At 53.6% G+C, this 18,789-nt stretch overlaps 1 protein-coding gene across 9 annotated transcripts in view; it reads left to right on the forward strand.

Moving 5' to 3' along the window:
* The window catches only part of PPFIA4 (PPFI scaffold protein A4), a 51,417-nt gene that overhangs the window by 30,023 nt on the left and 2,605 nt on the right, over positions 1-18,789 (forward strand). For 5 of the 9 annotated variants that reach the window (XM_040462234.1, XM_040462242.1, XM_040462239.1 and 2 more), the window contains 13 exons: positions 200-333; positions 594-760; positions 2,869-2,962; positions 3,455-3,536; positions 4,098-4,298; positions 4,953-5,015; positions 5,614-5,640; positions 7,309-7,484; positions 11,140-11,237; positions 11,899-12,074; positions 14,456-14,524; positions 18,325-18,499; positions 18,637-18,741. In XM_040462234.1, the coding sequence (XP_040318168.1) occupies positions 200-333; positions 594-760; positions 2,869-2,962; positions 3,455-3,536; positions 4,098-4,298; positions 4,953-5,015; positions 5,614-5,640; positions 7,309-7,484; positions 11,140-11,237; positions 11,899-12,074; positions 14,456-14,524; positions 18,325-18,499; positions 18,637-18,695 (1,521 nt within the window). In that variant the 3' untranslated portion in view covers positions 18,696-18,741. The remainder of the gene's footprint in view (positions 1-199; positions 334-593; positions 761-2,868; positions 2,963-3,454; positions 3,537-4,097; positions 4,299-4,952; positions 5,016-5,613; positions 5,641-7,308; positions 7,485-11,139; positions 11,238-11,898; positions 12,075-14,455; positions 14,525-18,324; positions 18,500-18,636; positions 18,742-18,789) is intronic. The other 4 variants (XM_040462237.1, XM_040462241.1, XM_040462238.1 and 1 more) reach the window with 3 other exon arrangements.

Genomic DNA, 18,789 nt, shown 5'->3' on the forward strand with positions numbered 1-18,789 from the left:
ACCCAGGTACTAACGGGTTAATTCTCCCAGGCCCTTCCCTTTCGGCCTCTCTCCCCTGGGCCCCTGAGTCTGAGTCTGGGCTCAGAGAGGCCCCAGGCCTTCCCATTGCGTTTCTCCAAGCTCCTCTGCCTTGTCCGGGCTGGGTAGGCAGGCCCCAGATCTCTCCCTCTATCCCCTGACGGCTTCACTGTCTGTTCAGTCGCCAGTGTCTCGGGAAGAGAACCGGGAGGATAAAGCCACCATAAAATGTGAGACTTCTCCTCCTTCCTCACCCAGGACGCTGCGGCTAGAGAAGCTTGGCCACCCAGCCCTGAGCCAGGAAGAAGGCAAAAGGTAAGTGGCACGGGCCCCACCTTGAGTCTCCCTACCGCCATGGTCATGTCCTTCTTGTTTCAAGAGAACATCTCACTTCTCTTTGAAATGCCATCATGGAAGGACATTCCCACATCTCCTTTGGTCACCTGCTCTGATCATACCCGCCCCCCACCTCCAACCTCCTGTTAAGTTCTTCCTGAGGTCTAACGTCCCTGACTCCTGCTATAATTAAAGTATGTTTCTTTTCATTCCACCCGCTCCTGGCTGTCATCCTGTAGTGCTTTGGAGGATCAGGGCAGCAACCCCAGCAGCAGCAACAGCAGCCAGGACTCCTTGCACAAGGGTGCCAAGCGCAAGGGCATCAAGTCGTCCATCGGCCGCCTGTTCGGGAAGAAGGAGAAGGGCCGGCTGATCCAGCTGAGCCGAGATGGAGCCACGGGCCATGGTTTCTGTCCGCTTCCTAGCGAACGGGTGCAAGTAGGGGGGCCAGAGCAGGAGGGTGTACTCAGATCCAGCCTTCTCCCCCTGCCTCCCAGGGGCCAGTGGGTGGAAGGCACAGCCAGGCAGATTTCGGCTCCAGAGAGCAGCGGTTTTCCGTGAGATCTGTTCCGTGAGAGCCCCGGGCTGCCTCGGGAGGTGCTAGCTCCTGCCACAGAAGCTCCAGGCTGCAGGGAGGGAGGTATTTATTTGGAGCGATGTGGAAGGTATTTCTGTCTGGAGCGAGAGATTGGCCCTCTGAGGTTTCTTTCAGTTTGGAGGTTTTCGGGTGTTCTCAGGGCCTTCGGGAAGAATTTCTTGGTTCTTTCTTTAGGAGAGTCAGTTCGTGATTAGAACTTATTTCTAGTATACCTGACCCTCGGACGCAACGTATCGTAATGCCTCATTATGGCTTCGTAGACCTTATATTCGCGTAAACGCTTGGGAAAGAGCATTACTACCTCTGTGCTAATATAAAAAGTTCTCGTACATGCTTGGCACATGGTAGGTACACAATAAATGTCAGCTATCTTCCTTTGCTTCTTCCCGCCCCCTCTCCTTTCTGTCATCTTTTCAATCATTTTTTTCAACAGACATTTATTAACTGCTATATACAAGGCTTAGTGTTGGGTGTTGGAGCAGTAGGCCATTCCTTCAAGGAGCTCAGTGTCTAGTGGAAAGGAAATAATAAAGAGAGATTCCAAAATAGTGTAATGATAGCGATATGCTTAGGGTGCTTCTGGAACTCAGAACTCAGCCATGGAGTGGTAGGGATGCCAGCAGTGGCTTCCTCTGCTAGGTAACAGCTGGGCTGAAGCTTGAAGGCGGAGTAGGAATTAGCCCAGCTAAGAAGAGTTGTATGTGAGGGAACCGGGGATCTGGGAAAGGCAGCTTCTGGGTGCAAGAGCTTTGTTTGCAAAGGAGTCTTTTCAAAGTGGGAAGAAAGGGGTGGGAGGAGTGGAGGAGATGGCTTTGGATCCTAGGCTGGGGCCAGCTCATAAGGGCCTTGAGAAGTTCCCTCAACGCCACGGGAGCATTGACAATTGTGTGCAGGGGGACTTGGGAGCATTGACATTTGCGTGCAGGGGGACCCGATCAACTAGAAGAAAGGAAGAAAGGAACGTTTGAACCCAAAGGCATAATTAGACCTTGCACCTCAGGGAAGGTGTGAATCAGAACATAGCTAGCTGGGTGAGGAGGAGGAGGAGGAGGAGGAGGAGGAGGAGGAAGAGGAGGAGGAGGAGGAAGAGGAGGAAAGGTGGGCACCTGTCCCCTGGGAGGGGATTGAGGTGGAGCACCCTGCCCCCAGCCCACAGGGGTGCAGGGAGTCGTGGAGCTGACCACAGATGGGGCTGGGAGGGAGCCGAGAAAGTCTGATCTGTGCGAAGTCTCATGGTTTTCTACGCTCCCTGCGCCCCAGTGGCATCTAAGACAGCATCTCACCTCGTTTTCTGGATTATCCACACCTACTGCTATCTGTGCTGTATGGAGTGACCAGAACTTCATGAATTCTAAGATGTTGCCCCCGCCGTGAACTCTGTGGGTTTTGGCATCTGTTCAGGAGATCCTTATAGAAGAAGACAGAGCTGGAATGTTCCCCTTTGTGGTTTGTGCAAGTGTGCCCCTGAGAAAGAGGCCGAGAGGCATATCTCTTAGTGTGCCCATTTCCCCGCCCCAACTAGATGAGGATAATCCTCTGAGCCCGTAGCCCGCCTTATGGCTGGCTCTCGGGGTTTCCTTTGCACCTCGGTTTGGAGGAGGGACAAGTTCTGTCTAGGATTTTGCTGGTGTAAGGGTGTGGCAACTTTGGTCCATTGGGCTGGAAAACGCCTCCAGGGCTGAGGCTCCCAGGGCAGACAGTCTGGGCTGGGTGACCCATTTGATGGCCACTGTGGGGCTGCCTGGATGTAGGGACATTGGGCAGAGGCTCCAGGAATAGTGGATGGTCCCGTCAGGCCTCCGGGGTTGTTATACACTGAGGTTGTTATACATCTGCTGGTCTGCTCCCCCATCCTGGCCCAGGCCAAGGGAGGAGAAGGAGAGGGACTGGCTGACATGCCACATCTTCCCTTCCAGTTATGCTGACAGACTCCGAGCTTGGTCTGCAGGAGCCCATGGTACCTGCCAAGCTGGGGACCCAGGCAGAGAAGGACCGGCGGCTGAAGAAGAAGTAAGAGCCACAGGCCAGGTTCTGCCAGGATGGTACCCAACCCTTCACCCACTTGGCCTGTCATGGGACTGAGTCCAGACAGCCAGAGCGTGGCAAGGCCCTTTCTGAACTGAGTTGGCCTGGTCCACACGGGCACATCAGGGGCTGGGAGGTGGTTCTTAGGACAACATGCCCGGGGAAGGAGGATGGGGGGGGGGGGGGCGGGGGGAGAGTGACCCTGGCCCTGTGGGTCTCTCGCAGAGCAGACCACAATGCCTATGGGTCAGGCCCTGTGCAAACAAGGAAGAGCCTCCCCTTGCCATGTGGGGATGGAGGGGACTTCCTCCCCCCATGTCTTGGCATCATACTGCTTCAGGCGTGGAGCAGGGATGACAGTCCCGTGGTGGGGAGTAGGGTTGTGGGAGTCCCACTCAGCACAGCCATGGTCTCAGGAATAAGTATGGTTGAGAGACAGGGAAAGACTAGTGAGTCTATTGTTCCTCTTCCCACAAGACACCAGCTGCTTGAAGATGCCCGCAGGAAAGGAATGCCCTTTGCCCAGTGGGATGGCCCTACTGTGGTCTCCTGGCTGGAGGTAAGTCTGGGCAAAGGAAGTCTACTCAGAGGACCGGTGGGAAGGGTACGTGGGACGGGACAAGGATTTCTCTGTAGGTAGAGGGGTGGTGTCCCTAGAATTTTCCCATCCCGTCTCTCCCCTGCCAAGTGCACATATGCCACACCTAGAATTTAGCCCCGCTCCCTTCCAGTTACCTTGGAGGGCAGAACTGAAGCCATTTACTGCTGTTGCCTCGCAGGTAGGTGGGTTTGGACAAGGGGCGCTAAGGGTCACCGAGCCATAGGCTTCCACAGGCAATTTGACTCTTCCCATAGGCCGTCCCCAGGAGCTAATCACCCATACGATGTTGGGAAAATCTCCTCACATTCTCAGGCCTCAGACTTTCCATCTGTAAAATGGGGAAGAGAGGCATTTGGGGATGGTCGTCTCCACGTTTCTAAGTTCTTCTGCTCTGCGTTTGCTCCTTTGAGTCCGCGGAGGAGGCCTGGCCCTACCCCCTTGGTGTGGTCAAGCTCGTGGCAGCAGGGCCCAGATCTTGGGGGAAGGAGCTGAATTTACCCCCTGTGCCCGTATCTGCAGCTCTGGGTGGGGATGCCTGCTTGGTACGTGGCCGCCTGCCGGGCCAACGTCAAGAGCGGTGCCATCATGTCGGCCCTGTCGGACACAGAGATCCAACGGGAGATTGGCATCAGCAATGCCCTGCACCGGCTCAAGCTCCGGCTGGCCATCCAGGAGATGGTGTCGCTGACCAGCCCCTCCGCCCCGCCCACCTCCAGGACTGTGAGTGGCCTCTCCCTCACCCAGGATGTTTTTGGACAGCCCTGGAGTAGTATTTGGAAAGTTTCCCGTTGGTCTTTGGGAAGCTAGTAACTTGATTCCTGCCCCTTCCGGTCCCCTCGGGGCTCCACCTGGTCTCCAGGAGGGGCTGACGTTGATTCCAGGAGGATCCCAGCAGCCTGGTTCTCTGCCCTACTGTGCCAACAACCACACATCTCCGGGCAGAGTTTCCAGGACGGGGCTTCTGGGGTTCTGTGTTGTTGCCAGATTCAGGGAGGCAGAGGGGATAGGGCATTTGTGAATTCTTTCCTGGTCCTCCAACCTCTCCACAAGAACACAGACTATTCCATGGACCCTCAGGCTAATACTAGCTGTCTCTTCGATTGGCATCAGCCGGCTTTCCAGATCTGCCCCATTCATTCATATTCCTTCAGGAAACATCCGTTGAGCATTTCTTGGTCCCAGACACTGTGTTGAGCAGTGCGGATACAGTCATAGAGGGAGTTGCTCTGAGCCAGACAGTATGCAGGGCTCGGGGCTGGGCCTGTGGGAGGACTCAGGGGAAGGGATGTATGTCCTTGCCCTGGGGGTTCCCGGCCTCAAGGGGATTTCGGGCACCCACACGTGGGACCAGATAGGTTTCCTCTCTGCCTGCAGTCTTCCGGAAATGTCTGGGTCACCCATGAAGAGATGGAAACTCTGGCAACACCCACTAAAACAGTGAGTCTGGCCCTGGGCCCTGGGCCTGGGCTGAGGGCTGATGACCCCCATGAGGATGAGGGGAAGGTTTGGGGAGTCAGAGGGGGTTGCGGTCAATCTAATACGAGATTGGTATCCCTGACGTATGTCGGGTTCTGTTCTCAGGGTGGCGGGTTGGGAGAAAGAGGTGGGAATGGGAAGAGTTGGCATGTGTCGGGGGATCCATCTCTGGGGGGCTCTCCAAGGCCAGTGGGGAAGAGCTGGCCATGGGAGCGGTCTGCCCTGCTGTGGGCCTGAAGCCGGAGTCCTTTCCCTTGTGCTGGTCCTTGGTGGAGGGACGGGGAGTGGGACAGCCTGGCCCCTTGCGGGGCTGCGAGCCAAGCTGGAGAGGTGTGGAAACGTGTTTTTGCCACACACACATTCGCTCCCCCCTCACTGCAAACACCGGCACATGTGCCAGCCTTGTGTTCTCGCTTGGTCCTCCCAACAAGCTCTCCCTAGTCACCCTCCTAGCCACTGGTGCGTCTGCTCCCTCTTCTCGATGGGGCCTGGGGTGGACGCTTCCAGGTTTCTTGACTTTGCCTGTTTCCCCTGACACGCTGCACATCGTTCCCGCTAGGACAGTGAGGAGGGCAGCTGGGCTCAGGTAAGACCCCCTCCCCTGTCCAGAGCCACCTCCCAGGAGTTCAGGACAGATTTTTCCCAACAGGCTGTCTGCCTGACAGGACGCCCTGAGTCCCAGTCTATTTATGTCCCTCTTCACATGAAAAGCCCTGGACAGGTTTTCTCCTGCCGCTAAAGCACCCTCCCTCCTCATTGCCCTCTAGCTTCTGGTTTCTCAGGATGGCAGGTGGGGAGCCTTGGAGGCCCCCAGCATGCCTGCATCTTCCCCTCTCTTCCCAGGAACCATGAGACTGAGATTGGTACCAACCCTTTTCTTCACCCCATCCCTTTCAGAGGGCACAGCCGTGAGCTGGGCAAAGGCCTTTTACTCATTCACTCAGTGGGCAAATATTTATTGAGCAGCCGCTAGGTATCAGGGGCCTTTCTAAGCTCTCTGGATACAGAAGTGGACAAACTAAGCCCCACAGAACTTATATTCTAGGAGAGAGATAGACCCTAAGCGCGTGAACCCATCAGTGAGCACTGTGTCACACGGATCCACGTGCCGTGAAACAGCACAGGGAAAGCCAGAAACCAGGGCCTGGACAGATCGTCGTGTACATTCACACAGTAAAACAGCAGGGGAGATGGATGAATTTTACAAATACAACGTCAAGTGAAAAGTCTAAGTCCCAAAAGAGTCATAGAATTTTATACTAAAACTCAAAAACAAGCAAATTTAATAATACGTTTGTTAGAGAAATATGCATTGGTGATTATAAGGACTGTAAAAAATGTTTTTCAAGCAAGGGAATGATAGAAAACTCTAGACAGGCAGTTACCCCTAGACGGGCGGCAGGGGACAGGACGGGGAAGGAGAGCATAAGGTGGACACAACCGGGTGGTGTTGTCCATCAATGTTAACTTCATTTATTTATGCTTAACGGCAAACGTTTGCTACATTTATTTTTGTGTGTATAACGGTTTCATTTTCAAAGATAAGTTTTTCAGCCTAAAAAAATCAAGTAGGGTTAGGAAACCATGATGGAGGATTGCTGTTCACCCAGTCTTTCTAAGGATAGGTGGTCAGGGAAGTCCCTGCTGTCGGCGGGAGGTGACAACCAGAGCAGGTGGGAGGGTCAGGGGGGCGTGGAGGGTGCTTGGGAAACAGGAGTTCTGGAGAATTCCTGGAGTGGACACCAGGCCTCAGAGAACTGAGTGCTGGCTGTTCAGACGCTATTCATCAGCCTGTAGCTTTTGACGTCGCGAGTCAGTACGTAACTCCCCTGTAGATGCGTGAGCCAGTTTCCCAAGTGACATTGGCTCTTTTCTTGCTGTTCTGCGGGTCCTCTGTAACTTGGCCTGTCCCCTGGGCACAGTGGGCTTGAGGCTGACCGAGCAGCAGGAAGGCAGGTCTGCCACACAATACCGCAAATGCATTCCTGGGTCGACAGGAAGGACTTCATATTATCTGCTGCCTGGATAGTTGCTTCTGTTCATTAGTGTAGATAAGTGATCCACGAAGGGAACCGTATCATTCTGAGATCTTAGGAAGTTCCATTTAAACCCCCCACCTCCTACCACGCCCAGCTTCTTAGCGAAAATAACCCACCGTGGAGGATGGAGTGATGTTCCTCTCGAGCAGATACGCCAGCCGCGGTTCGCTAGCACTGCCTTCCTCCCCTATAGCTCCTCTACCTTGTTCCCCCAGACCCTGGCCTATGGGGACATGAACCACGAGTGGATTGGGAACGAATGGCTCCCCAGCCTGGGGCTCCCCCAGTACCGCAGCTACTTCATGGAGTGCCTGGTGGATGCTCGCATGCTGGACCACCTCACCAAGAAGGACCTGCGGGTCCACCTGAAGATGGTGGACAGCTTCCACCGGTGAGCAAGGCTGGAGCCCCGCACGGGTCTCCGCCAGCCCCGGGGGTCTGTCTCCCGCAACGCACGTGCCTCCAAGCGGCCTGTCCGGGCGCCCGCAGGTCTCCCCCTTGCGAAAGCCGGGTCCTTGTCTCGTCCTGCAGCTTGAGGGAGGGTTCTGCCCTCTCACCTCCCGCCCTTAAGACACAGAAAGTCATTTTTCCCTCGCTTCACTTTCCGGGAGATTTCCCCTCTGAGGTCTGAATTTCATTTCTTCCGGCTTGCCGAGTTCTCTCTGTTTACCCTGGGGAGGCTCCAGCCGAAACCAGTGTCCAGCTTGGGTGTCTAAGAGGAAGGGTCTTTCTGAGCCCTTGTCCTGCCTGCCTCCCAGGTCTGAGCTTCTCAGCTCAGCCCACGCCCTTTTGTACAGGATGCCATCCAGTTCTCTCCTCCTCCTCGCGGACAAGGTCTTCTGTTCAAAAGTGTCTGCGGTGGAGGTCTCCAACTGGCAGCCCGTGGGCAGCATTTGGCCCACAGATGTGTTTTGTTTGGCTGACACGGTATTTTAAAGATTATGAGTTTAGTTGCCAGTATTCAAACACTGGGAGATTTTACACAAAATTCTGGATGTCTGGCTTCTCTTAAAAAAAAAATTGGAAGACGTGTTGACACATTCCAGCATGGGGACAGCCCTTCTGAGACAGGTAGGCGTAGTCTCCAGGTCCTGCTTCACTCATCGCATAGTGATGCGTGCTTGACCCCAGCAGGCACTTGGGGTGGGGAGCGAGGTGGGTGCTGATGTTCCAGGGGTCGACGGTAGTTAGGGAGTCCTTTTAACGTCTAGCTTCAAATCACACAGGTCGCTGTTTGAGCCAGGTTCTTGGTCTTTTACCATTAATTAATGCCTACGCCACCCCGCAGGGGAGGTGTGACCCCATCTCACATGTTCTGAGTGCCACGCAGCTGGAAAGTGGCTCAGCTGGCGTTCCAACCCAGGCGAATGAGAGGGTAATGGGACGAACGCTGGAGCTGGGGGCGTGTGGCTTTACTAGCTTCTCATGGGGCTCCTTGGATGTCCCTTGGTCCCTCTGACTCATAAACCATGGAAGGTTAAATGCATAAGGGATCTAGTTAGCCTCCCTATTTTGTGGGTGAGGAAACTGAGGCACAGGAAGGAGCATCGGGCATGACAGCTGAGTGCATGTCTCCTGACACTGAGTCCAGCCTTCTTGCCACCATGCTGCAGAGCCTTTGATGCTAGAACTCTCTACTGTGACCTCCCTCACCATCCCCCCACCCCTTCTCAGGGCTGAAAGGGAATCTTCTGTCTCAGTGGGTCCGGGAGGCTGCCAGGCCTGGCTGCACCTGTCCCCTTGTCAATGACTGACAGGGCTGTGGAGAGAAGGGCCACTGGCCTGCCAGCTGGGATGTCCCTGGGCTTCTGGAGGATCAGTCTGCTCGGCCCCACCCAGCACTATGGAGGTCCTCCTGGGGACCCTCTGCCCAGGCCCCAGGAGAGCCTCGGCCTGCATTCATGCTTCCAGATTCAGCTCTACATCTCGAGTACTTCAAGGGTTCCTAAAGCATTTCCACGCCCTTTACTTCAACTTTGTGTATACCTGCTTTTATTCCACTTAACCTTCCATAAAGCGTGTTCTTACATCTTTAAGAAATTATTTTGAATCATCCTTATTATGATGAGAAAAAGATATTTAAAAACCCTCCTTTTAATGAGGAAAACAAGCCCAATAGAGGTGGAGTATCACCAGGTCACTCAGCCAGGTGGATACAGGATGGGGCCAATATCCTTCCTTCTTCACACCTAACTCTGAGCGCTTTTCCCTGGAAGCATGGTGTCCTAGTGAGCAGCTTTTCTAGAGAAGCGGCTGTCCTGAGGAGAACCGGCCCACACGGCATCAGTAATGTTCTCCCAGTGGTGGTACCGTTGCTGAGTGCCTGGACGTTCCAGGGGCTGGGCTAAGCCCTTCCACGCACGATCACCTGTGAGGCTCACGGCAGCCCGGCCGGAGAGGTGTGACCTCATCTCACGTGTGCTGAGGGCCACCAGGCCGGGGAGTGGCAGAACTGGCATTCAAACCCAGGCTGATCTGACTTTAGATTTTTGCTCTTCGGTGAAACAACTTTGAAAGTCCTCGGAACTGGACTGAAAATTATAGCAAGTGGGACTGGAAGGAGACAAAAGGCATTTCTAGTTAGGACGTGTGTGTGCTCCTGCCCCCTCCAGTGGACCCAGGCTTGAGCAATGACTGAGTGCCTTGGGCCAGAAAAGAAGTCCTAGAAGTGGTGTCTCGGAGCTGTGAGGGATTGTTCGAGGCCCCAGGGCTGCCTGGGTATAGCTGAAGGGGGAGAGAAGAAAGGAGCCAGCAGCATAGTTTAATTTCACAAAGCAATGGCCACAAAATAGAGTTTGGAGGGAATGTCTGTTCCTCCGTTTGATAGGCGACAAAACCCAGAGAGGCTGCATGACAAGCAGTGTTCAAGTTAAGGAGGGACCTTACGATAGAAGCTGCCCACGGTGGAAGGAGCTGCCTCAGGAGGTAGTGAGTTCCCTGTCGTCAGAGGTGTTGGGCCCAGGTGTTCATACTATGCAGAAGGATGGTACACAGGTGACACCTGCATGATATAGGAGCTTGGACCAGTGGCCTGGAGGGTCCCTTCTAACCTGCAGACTCGATGGTTCTTGGTCTGGTTTAGTTATTATTTATTGAATGCTTACTATGCACCTGGTACTGTTTAAGTACTTTTAGTACTTTCCGTGAACCATTGCATTCCATTTGTTAAGTATTTATGGTGTTTACTAAGTGCCAGATGCTATTCTAGGGGTTTGAGAAATACCAGTGAACAAAACAGAGTTGCCCTCGTGGAGTTTACATGCTAACTGGGAGGGACAGAAAAAGAACCATACGTGTATTGTATATAAAGTATGTTAATAGATAAAAACTGCTAGGAAAGAAAATAGACCAAGGTTAGATCAGGATAAGGGGGGGGGGTGTTGGGAATACGGGCTGGGGGTAGTGATGGTGGTGGTGCAGTTTTAAATCAGGGGGACAGGGTGACCGTTGAATTGAGAAGATGACACTTGAGCAAAGACTTCGAGGAGACGGGGTGAGCCACGCAGCAGATCGGGGCAAGAGTGTTCCAGGCAGAGGGAACAGCCAGGGCAAAGGCCCTGAGGCACAGAGGCCAAGCGTGCCTGCTGTGTCTGAGGAAGAACAGAGATGTCACTGTACAGGGGCACGTCATGTAGCACGTGTAGGTCATTGTAAGGACTCTGAGTGAAATGGGGATACAAAGAACTATTTGTAGGGATCTTTCTGTAGGGTCCTATTTTTATGGGTCAGATATCTGTAGGGTCATTCCAGTGCCTGGGGTGGGAGCGGGTGGGGGGGGAATGTTGCTTCTTTGAGAGAACTTTCCTTCCATCAGGCCCACACCCTGGCCAAGAGGGAGGACATAGGGTAGGCAGAGGAGGGAAAGTAGTCTTGGGCTGGATCACACACAAGCCCTGGGAAAAGGAGGAGCATGAGTGGGCCGGGGTGCTCTTTATGCTGGAAGACACAGGCCTGAACATGCTAGGGCCAGTGCTGGATGTAGGACAGATGTGGCGGGAATGTGGCCCCCCTGAGGCTCTGGCTCAGGGGGGGCTATGTACCTGCAGAACCAGTCTTCAGTATGGCATCATGTGTCTGAAGAGGCTGAATTATGACCGAAAGGAGCTGGAGAAAAGACGGGAGGAAAGCCAGCATGAGATCAAGGGTAAGCTTAGCAGGCTCAGCGTGCTCCTCTGAAAGGCATGGGAGCAGCCTTGGGGGAGCAGATGCCTGCCTCCTGTCCCCTGCCCTGGGCGAGTGGCGGGGAGAAGAGGCATTCTGTACCTTAGGGAGCCTCCAAACCTGAGGGAAGCTCAGGTGATGAGGGAGACCTAGTCCATGCCCAAAGGACGTTGTCATCTGGTGGAGAAGAAATAGCCCTGCCCGGTCACCTGTAACCCCACCCTACCCCCTGACAATGGCCACCGACTGGACACATGCAGTGAATCCCCTCGGACAGTGCTATGGACTGGCCTGGGAAAATGCTCATGGACTGTGTTGATCTGGGTGGCATTGGGCAGGAAAGAGAGACAAGTCTTAGATTCTAAGAGGACCATTCCAGCCTGGGGGTAGGGGATGGCCTGGCCAAGGGCTCTGGGGAGAAAGTCAGGAGCCTGCTGGCCTGACCCTTGAGTCCTACAGGCTGGCAGGGATGGAGGGAGGTGGTGCTGGTTCTCTAGGAGCCCAGGTGCCAGGGAGGACAGACAGAAGACAGAAAGCAGGGTAGACTGGAGCTCTGGGTCCAGGGAAGGTGGTTTCCATCCCTGGAGGGGGTGTGGCCAAACCTACTGTCTCTTCCTAACCCGTTTTCTTGCCCCGCCCTCCAGATGTGCTGGTCTGGACCAACGACCAGGTGGTTCACTGGGTCCAGTCCATTGGGCTCCGGGATTATGCAGGAAATCTGCAGGAGAGCGGTGTGCATGGTGCCCTGCTGGCCCTGGATGAGAACTTTGACCACAACACGCTGGCCCTGGTCCTCCAGATTCCCACACAGAACACCCAGGTGGGCATCCTTGTCATCAGTCAGTCTTAATCTCAGGCTCCCACTCCACTGACTCTCCTGCTCACACACACAGGTTTACAGATTTGTTGAGGGACTGTTCTGGGGCCTGTCTCAGAGGGGATCACAACGTCCTCACACCTCCAAGTGGTCTCTGTGCATAACCAGGCCACCTAGGGAGCAGACTTCCTTCACATACAGGGCACATCTAGCCCAGGCCCAGAACACTGTGTTAATCCTCTCCCAACCCCATCTTTGCATTTGACACTTTGTTTTTTATTTAATTAATTAATTAGTTAATCTGCCTGTTTACTTATTTATTTATTTTTCATATAATTTATCGTCAAGTTGGCGAACATACAGTGTATATTATATACGGTATGCTCTTGGTTTTGGGGTTAGATTCCCGTTGATTCATCGCTCACGTACAACACCCAGTGACGCTTTGTTTTTCCTCACTCTGCTTTTCTGACCTGACTCTTCTTAGAGGAGAAAAGGCCTGGGGGCCGAAGGGATCAGAGACCCCCCCCCCCCCATCTCCTTTGTCTCCTACCCCAGAGATCTGCCCTGGGCTCCCAGGCTTGAGAAAGCTAAATATACCAAATAACACAGCCCAGAGCCTCTCTGCACCAGGCCGTTGTCTCCCTGTCAACAGCTCAAATGATGAGACATCTCCTTAAATTACATTTCACAATTGTTATGGAGCTCTCATCCAAGACGATATCTAAACTCTCTTGGACCTATTTATATGTTTGGCCTTTCTAGCTTCCTGTGGGTAAAGGACTCCAGAATTACTACCTGTTGTGTTTAGTACTTCCTGATTTTATTTGTCCCAAATTGTGCCCCAGTCAGGCTCCCCCTGGGGAAGGGAACGGCCTCATCCTCATTTACTAGGTTTGGTGAGGCTATGTGTATTTGGCCCGTGCTCACCTTTTGTGATTTCATAAACTCTGATTGTGTTGCCTCGGGGCTCAGGCCTTTGTCTCTCCAGACGGAGTGATCTTAATTCTTTTAGGCTTTCCTCATATAGACTCGCCTCCGTGCCCTGATCGTTTTAGCTGCCCCTGTCTGGACTGGTTGCAGCTGTCAGGTCTCTTGAAATTCAGCCACTGGAGTCGCACAAGCTATTCCGGGAGCAGATGCGTTTTGGCTCGTGCGAGGGTGGGGCTGTGTGGTCTCGTAATGCCGGGTGGCGTGTTGGCCTCTTGGGGATGTTGGCAGCACACAGGGCCAGTGTGTCCCATAGGCTCTCGGCAGTGACCCCCTCTCCCCCCCGCCCGCCCCCCCCGCCGGCCGGGCAGAACGGAGAGGACAGATCCCTGTTCTCTAAGAAGAGCTGGGATTCCCCTACCCCCCTACGCAGTTTTTCTGTACGTGCCCACCTCCAACCTCATCTGCGTTCTCACCTGCTCTCACAGCTCTGGGACAGGTTTCTGAAGTTTGTAAGTGTCATCGTCACCTTTCCTTACCCAGAGGAGCGGTGTCGTCTGGATACTTGGAAGTGTATTAGGCTTCTCCTTTGCTGTCACTTATGAGAATATTACCTTCTCAATGCTGACAGAGACAGTCCTTATGAACCTCCGTGGTTAGCATTTCTCACCCGGAAATGGGCTTGCTCTTCTCTATCGTTTGTTTGTCTCCTGTCTCTAAATGTGTCCGGGTTTTGTGGCTCGCAATGCATTTGTAAAGAGCGGCCGGAGACATCTCTGGTGCGTGCTAACCTTTCTGGTTTTCCTGACTCTTCCATTGAGAGCTATGAGAGGAAGTGGGGGCTGACCCAACATGGAATTCTTCCTCAACAATGGTTAAAAATATCTGGTGGCAGTTCTGAAAACTTTGTTGTTTCTGGCGTTTCCCAAATCTCCTGCTGAGTTAGGCTCCTGGGAGGCTTAGTCAAGGCCTGTATGCACCGTCAGCCCAAGGGCCATGGAGATCTGTGACTCAGCCGTCCTCCTAATTTAAAGTTTTGATGTGGAGCCTTATGAAATACGTTTCTTTAATCTAAATTAAATCCTTTTTATCCATGGTCTACATGCTCATTTATCCCTTCAGAAAGGTAGTAAGGCCTGATTTTCCTTTACAGACACAATATGGGGTTCCCCCTCACTCCACTTAAGGGAACCCTGTGATCCATGTGTTCTGTGGTCCTACTTTGTACAAAATTACAGTTTTCTAATGTGCTCCATATGAAACAATCCTAAGGTTTACAGTTTCACTTCCAAGAGGACCCTGAAGTTTGCTTGAAACAGCATCAGGGCTCACGGGTTAAATGCACTGAAAGCCCTATCTCTGTCTATGGGCCCCTATGAAACAGAAGCAAGATGACATAGAAGTCATTGACTATACCCCTCCCACCTCTTCCTCTTTTACCCTGTGGACTCCAGGCTCGCCAGGTGATGGAAAGAGAGTTCAACAACCTGTTGGCCTTGGGCACAGACCGGAAACTGGATGATGTGAGTACTTGGCTGTGAATCAGGGGCCTTTGGGATTTGGCCATTGTTGGTTGGTTGGGTTGGAGTTCATGAGTTGTGCTTTCCTTGGGCCGATAATTGGTGGGGTGGTCAAAGGGAGAAGAGCCAGAGGGGATGGCGATGATGTCAGGGAATTGGGGGAGGGGGGCAAAAGAGCGAGGCCTAGCAGTAGGCCTGGAGAAGTCTCCACGAAACTCCTTGTACAAAAACTAAAGGCTCCTATATGTTATACTTCTAGCATCTTCCAACTCTGCCCTGCCGCTGTCCTAACCACACAGGATCAGAGGTTCCCCCAAAGGCCATCTCCTTGGGATCATACCTTTTTCTTCCATTTCTCAGATACCATCTCTCAGTGCTATTGGCAGAGCATGATTCCAGCCTGCTTATTAGGATTCCCATCCTGTCATAGTGTGGTTGTTTGGAGGCAGCCGTTATGCTGAGGTCCTTAAACGACAGGCTTGCTCGCTTGTTCCACAGGGCAGTTTGACACACTGGCTCAGACGTATATCATCACTGCTTCCTCTCCAGTTTTACTCTTGAGTTACCTTCATATCAAGTTAAGGTTCTCTTTTCTTGGCCCCCGTGTTCGATGAAAACACAGCCTTTTCCCCTGGGTTTTGTCAGGCCTTTCCCTTGCGTTTAGGCTGGACTGTGTCCAGGAAGACCTGCATGTCCTGAGCTCTAATGCCCCCATTGGAGATGCCTACCAAAGGGTTACCTGTTTCCTGAGGGTGCAGCCCCCTCCTCAGCCCTCCTCTCTTCTTCCCCCTTCCCCCTTCCCGCCTTCTTCCCTACTTACTTTTGATCACCAACCTTCCCTGCTGTTGCCTGTCAGGTGAGGCTTGGCTGCCCTGGCTCCAAACAAGTTAAAAAGGAGCCCAGATTATTTATTTTTAGCTTCTCCATCTTCAATCAAATCTAGTTCTTCTGATCTCCGTTGTCTGTGTAGCTTCCCTTTCTACACATCCCCTCCCCGACCAATGCCTCTGTTTGGACTAGTGGACCTCCTTTTTTGGGACACCCTTAGTGTCACCTCCTTATCAATTAGTCTTTCTTAGTTGGGTTGGCCAGGGCTAAAATCCACCTTTGTGGAATGACTGCTCTGCTTCGGTAGATAGGACACGCTCAGGCATACACGGAATTTGTGGAGGGGTGTGTTCTTCACGGAGGTGCCTTGAAATATGGAGTGTGTTATTTATACACACACACACACACACACACACATATAATCACACACACACGTACACATATGTGTGTGTACGTGTGTATGTATTCCTGTCAAGGAGATAAATTGCCAGACCCCACCAGCTGTCCCCACCCTCAGAGATCTTAATTTTTCCAATGCCCCTGCCATGTGGACCCTTCTTTTATTCCCCACCTGCCGAGGATCTTCGCTTTCTTTGATGCTGTTTAGAAAAATGATTCCTATATATCTTAGTGCGGTGCTTCCTAATTAGAAAGCTGTGTATTCCTTCAATCCTTATAAAAATATTCTTTGAAGGCCTCCTCTGGGCCAGGCATTGGCCCAGGCATAGGGATATACTGGTGACAGACAACTCATTTTATGCTAACAATCATCATGTGGGGCAGGTTATCATCCCCCTCTGACTGATGAGGAATTAAGCTTGAGGTGGGATTTGGTGGTGGTGGGCACAGGGGAGGTCAGAGATCCAGGGAGACTGTTTTCTGTCTAGGCATCTAGCACAGCATCAGCAACCTTGAGCTGTCTCTTGTTTCCTCTGTCAGTTCTGGTTCTCAGTTTCCCCTCTCAAGCTTCAAGGCCCTGGAGGGCTGTATCCAAGTCTCCCCCTACATGGAGAGCAGGACTTAAGGAAAAGAGGAGAGGAACAGGAAGAACATCTTCTAGGGGACAAGTGATACAGGAACAAGTCTTAGCGCTGGCTGAAGGTAGAAATCGAGAGAGAGAGGGGCGCCTGGGTGGCGCAGTCGGTTAAGCGTCCGACTTCAGCCAGGTCACGATCTCGCGGTCCGTGAGTTCGAGCCCCGCGTCGGGCTCTGGGCTGATGGCTCAGAGCCTGGAGCCTGTTTCCGATTCTGTGTCTCCCTCTCTCTCTGCTCCTCCCCCGTTCATGCTCTGTCTCTCTCTGTCCCAAAAATAAATAAACGTTGAAAAAAAAAAATTAAAAAAAAAAAAAAAAAAAGAAATCGAGAGAGAGAAAGAGAGAGAGAAAGGGAAACCACCCTGGGCTAGATTAAGGGTAGGATCATGGACCAGACAGAAATAATGAGGAAAGTTCCTGATGAATTCAGGGATAGGATGCCTACATAGGAAGCCAGCTGCCATCCATTCATTTAACAAGTATTTATTGAGTGCCTACAGTGTTCCTGAGCACTACTCTGGGGCTGGGGATACATTGGTTGGAACTAAAAAGATGATGGTGTCTGTCCCATGGAGGACAGAATTTGAAAGTGAGAGGGAGAGAGTTGAGGGAGGGGAGTGGAAGAAGGAGAGAGAGAGGGGGGTGGTTAATGAAATACAGTAAAACCTTGGTTTTGAGGCAGAATTTGTTCTGGAAACATGCTTGTAATCCAAAGCACTTGTATACCAAAGCAAATTTCAAGAACCATTGGCTCGGTTGTGATCATGTGACCTTCAGTGTCACGAACTATATCACAAGACATCGCTCGTTTATCAAGTTAAAATTTATTACAAACGTTTGCTCATCCTGCAGAACACTCGCAGAACAAGTTACTCTCAATCCAAGGTTTTACTGTAATCCCATAAGTACACGAAAAACTGATACCAGCGTGGGTGCTGGGACAGAAGTACATTGTGCCAAGAAGTGATAGGGTTTGGCCTCCTCAGAGCACAAGCAACAAGGGGCTTGGGGCCGGGAGGGGTTGAGGCAAGAACTGGTGGGTTAATGTCTCTTGTTCCTCCAGCAGCTCTCTGCCTATAGCCGTTCTGAGAACACCGATTGGCTTGGTCGGGGTGGAGGGGGTGGGGGTTGGTGCTGGGGAGATGAGACATGGCTGCCAAGCAGGGTGGAAGTGAGCTCTTCCGGGGAGGATGGGGAGGCCTGTGCAGAGGGGCATCCTGTAGAGTTTTGGCTCTGGGTGCCCTTTGGCAGAGATAGTCTGGAGACTCCGCTGACAGATGGCCCACCACCTCCTTTGGGGGAGCCTGCCTCTGATCTGCCATCCACCTGACCCATCGCTGTCACAGAATGCTCTCACTTGATCCCATTAGGGATAGGCAGTCTGAGAAAGAGGGCAGATGATGTTCTTCCTATTTTATGGACACAGAAATGGAAGCTCAGAGAGGTCACTTAACTTGCCCAGGGACACATAACTAGTAAAATGGTAGTCAGGTCTCCTGACGCTTGGCCCGGTGCGTTTCCGGCACACCCTGGGCTGCAGCCAGAGGGAAGGCAGGAGGGGTTGGGTGGGGGCTGCTCGGTGCCCCCGGGACGAGGCTAGGAGAACGTGAAAGGTCAGTGGGCATCCCCAGCTCAGTGTGAGATGACGGGGCTGGGCAGGGAGACGGTTCAACTGCAGGATGGTGCCAGGTCTGACCAGAGGGGACCCCACCCTACCTGGCGACAAGGAATCTGAATCCCCCGGGGCCCCTGGGAGTCCACTACTTCGCCCCCATTCATTTTACCGACGGAAAAACAGGGCCAGACAGAGGAGGTGACCTTGCCCCCCCTCCGTACCCCGCCTTCCAGTGGGACCTAGTGGCTTCTAGTGGCACCCCTAGAAGCAGCCGCGAGCGCGCTTCCCGCGGGCAGGGAGTGAGGGCCTCCGCGTGTCCCATGCAGGGCGAGGACAAGGTGTTCCGGCGCGCGCCGTCCTGGAGGAAGCGCTTCCGGCCGCGGGACCCGCACGGCGGCCTGCTCGGCGCCTCGGCCGAGACGCTCCCGGCCGCCTTCCGCGTGGCCACGCTGGGGCCGCTGCAGCCGCCGCCCGCGCCGCCGAAGAAGATCACGCCGGAGGGTGAGTGCCGGGCCGCCGGAGGGGCCTGCGGGCGCCGCTGCACTAACGCTGCCGCCGGGCCGGCGGGCGGGCGGACCCCCGGAGCGCGCGCACTAACCGCCGCTCTGTGTTCTCCCGCGGCCGCCGACTCCTCCCAGCCGGGACGGCGGGGGCGCAGAGACTGGAGCCCTCCACGGTTCGGACCTACTCCTGCTGACCCCCCTCCCGCCCCGGCTCTCGCGGGGGTGTGCCCGTGGCGCGGGGTAAGTGGGCCGGGCCCGGGCCGGACACCACCCCCCCCCCCCCCCCCG

This window comes from Herpailurus yagouaroundi, unplaced genomic scaffold, assembly GCF_014898765.1.
Source record: "Herpailurus yagouaroundi ecotype Mexico unplaced genomic scaffold, PumYag 308, whole genome shotgun sequence".
NCBI classification, from domain to species: domain Eukaryota; kingdom Metazoa; phylum Chordata; class Mammalia; order Carnivora; family Felidae; genus Herpailurus; species Herpailurus yagouaroundi.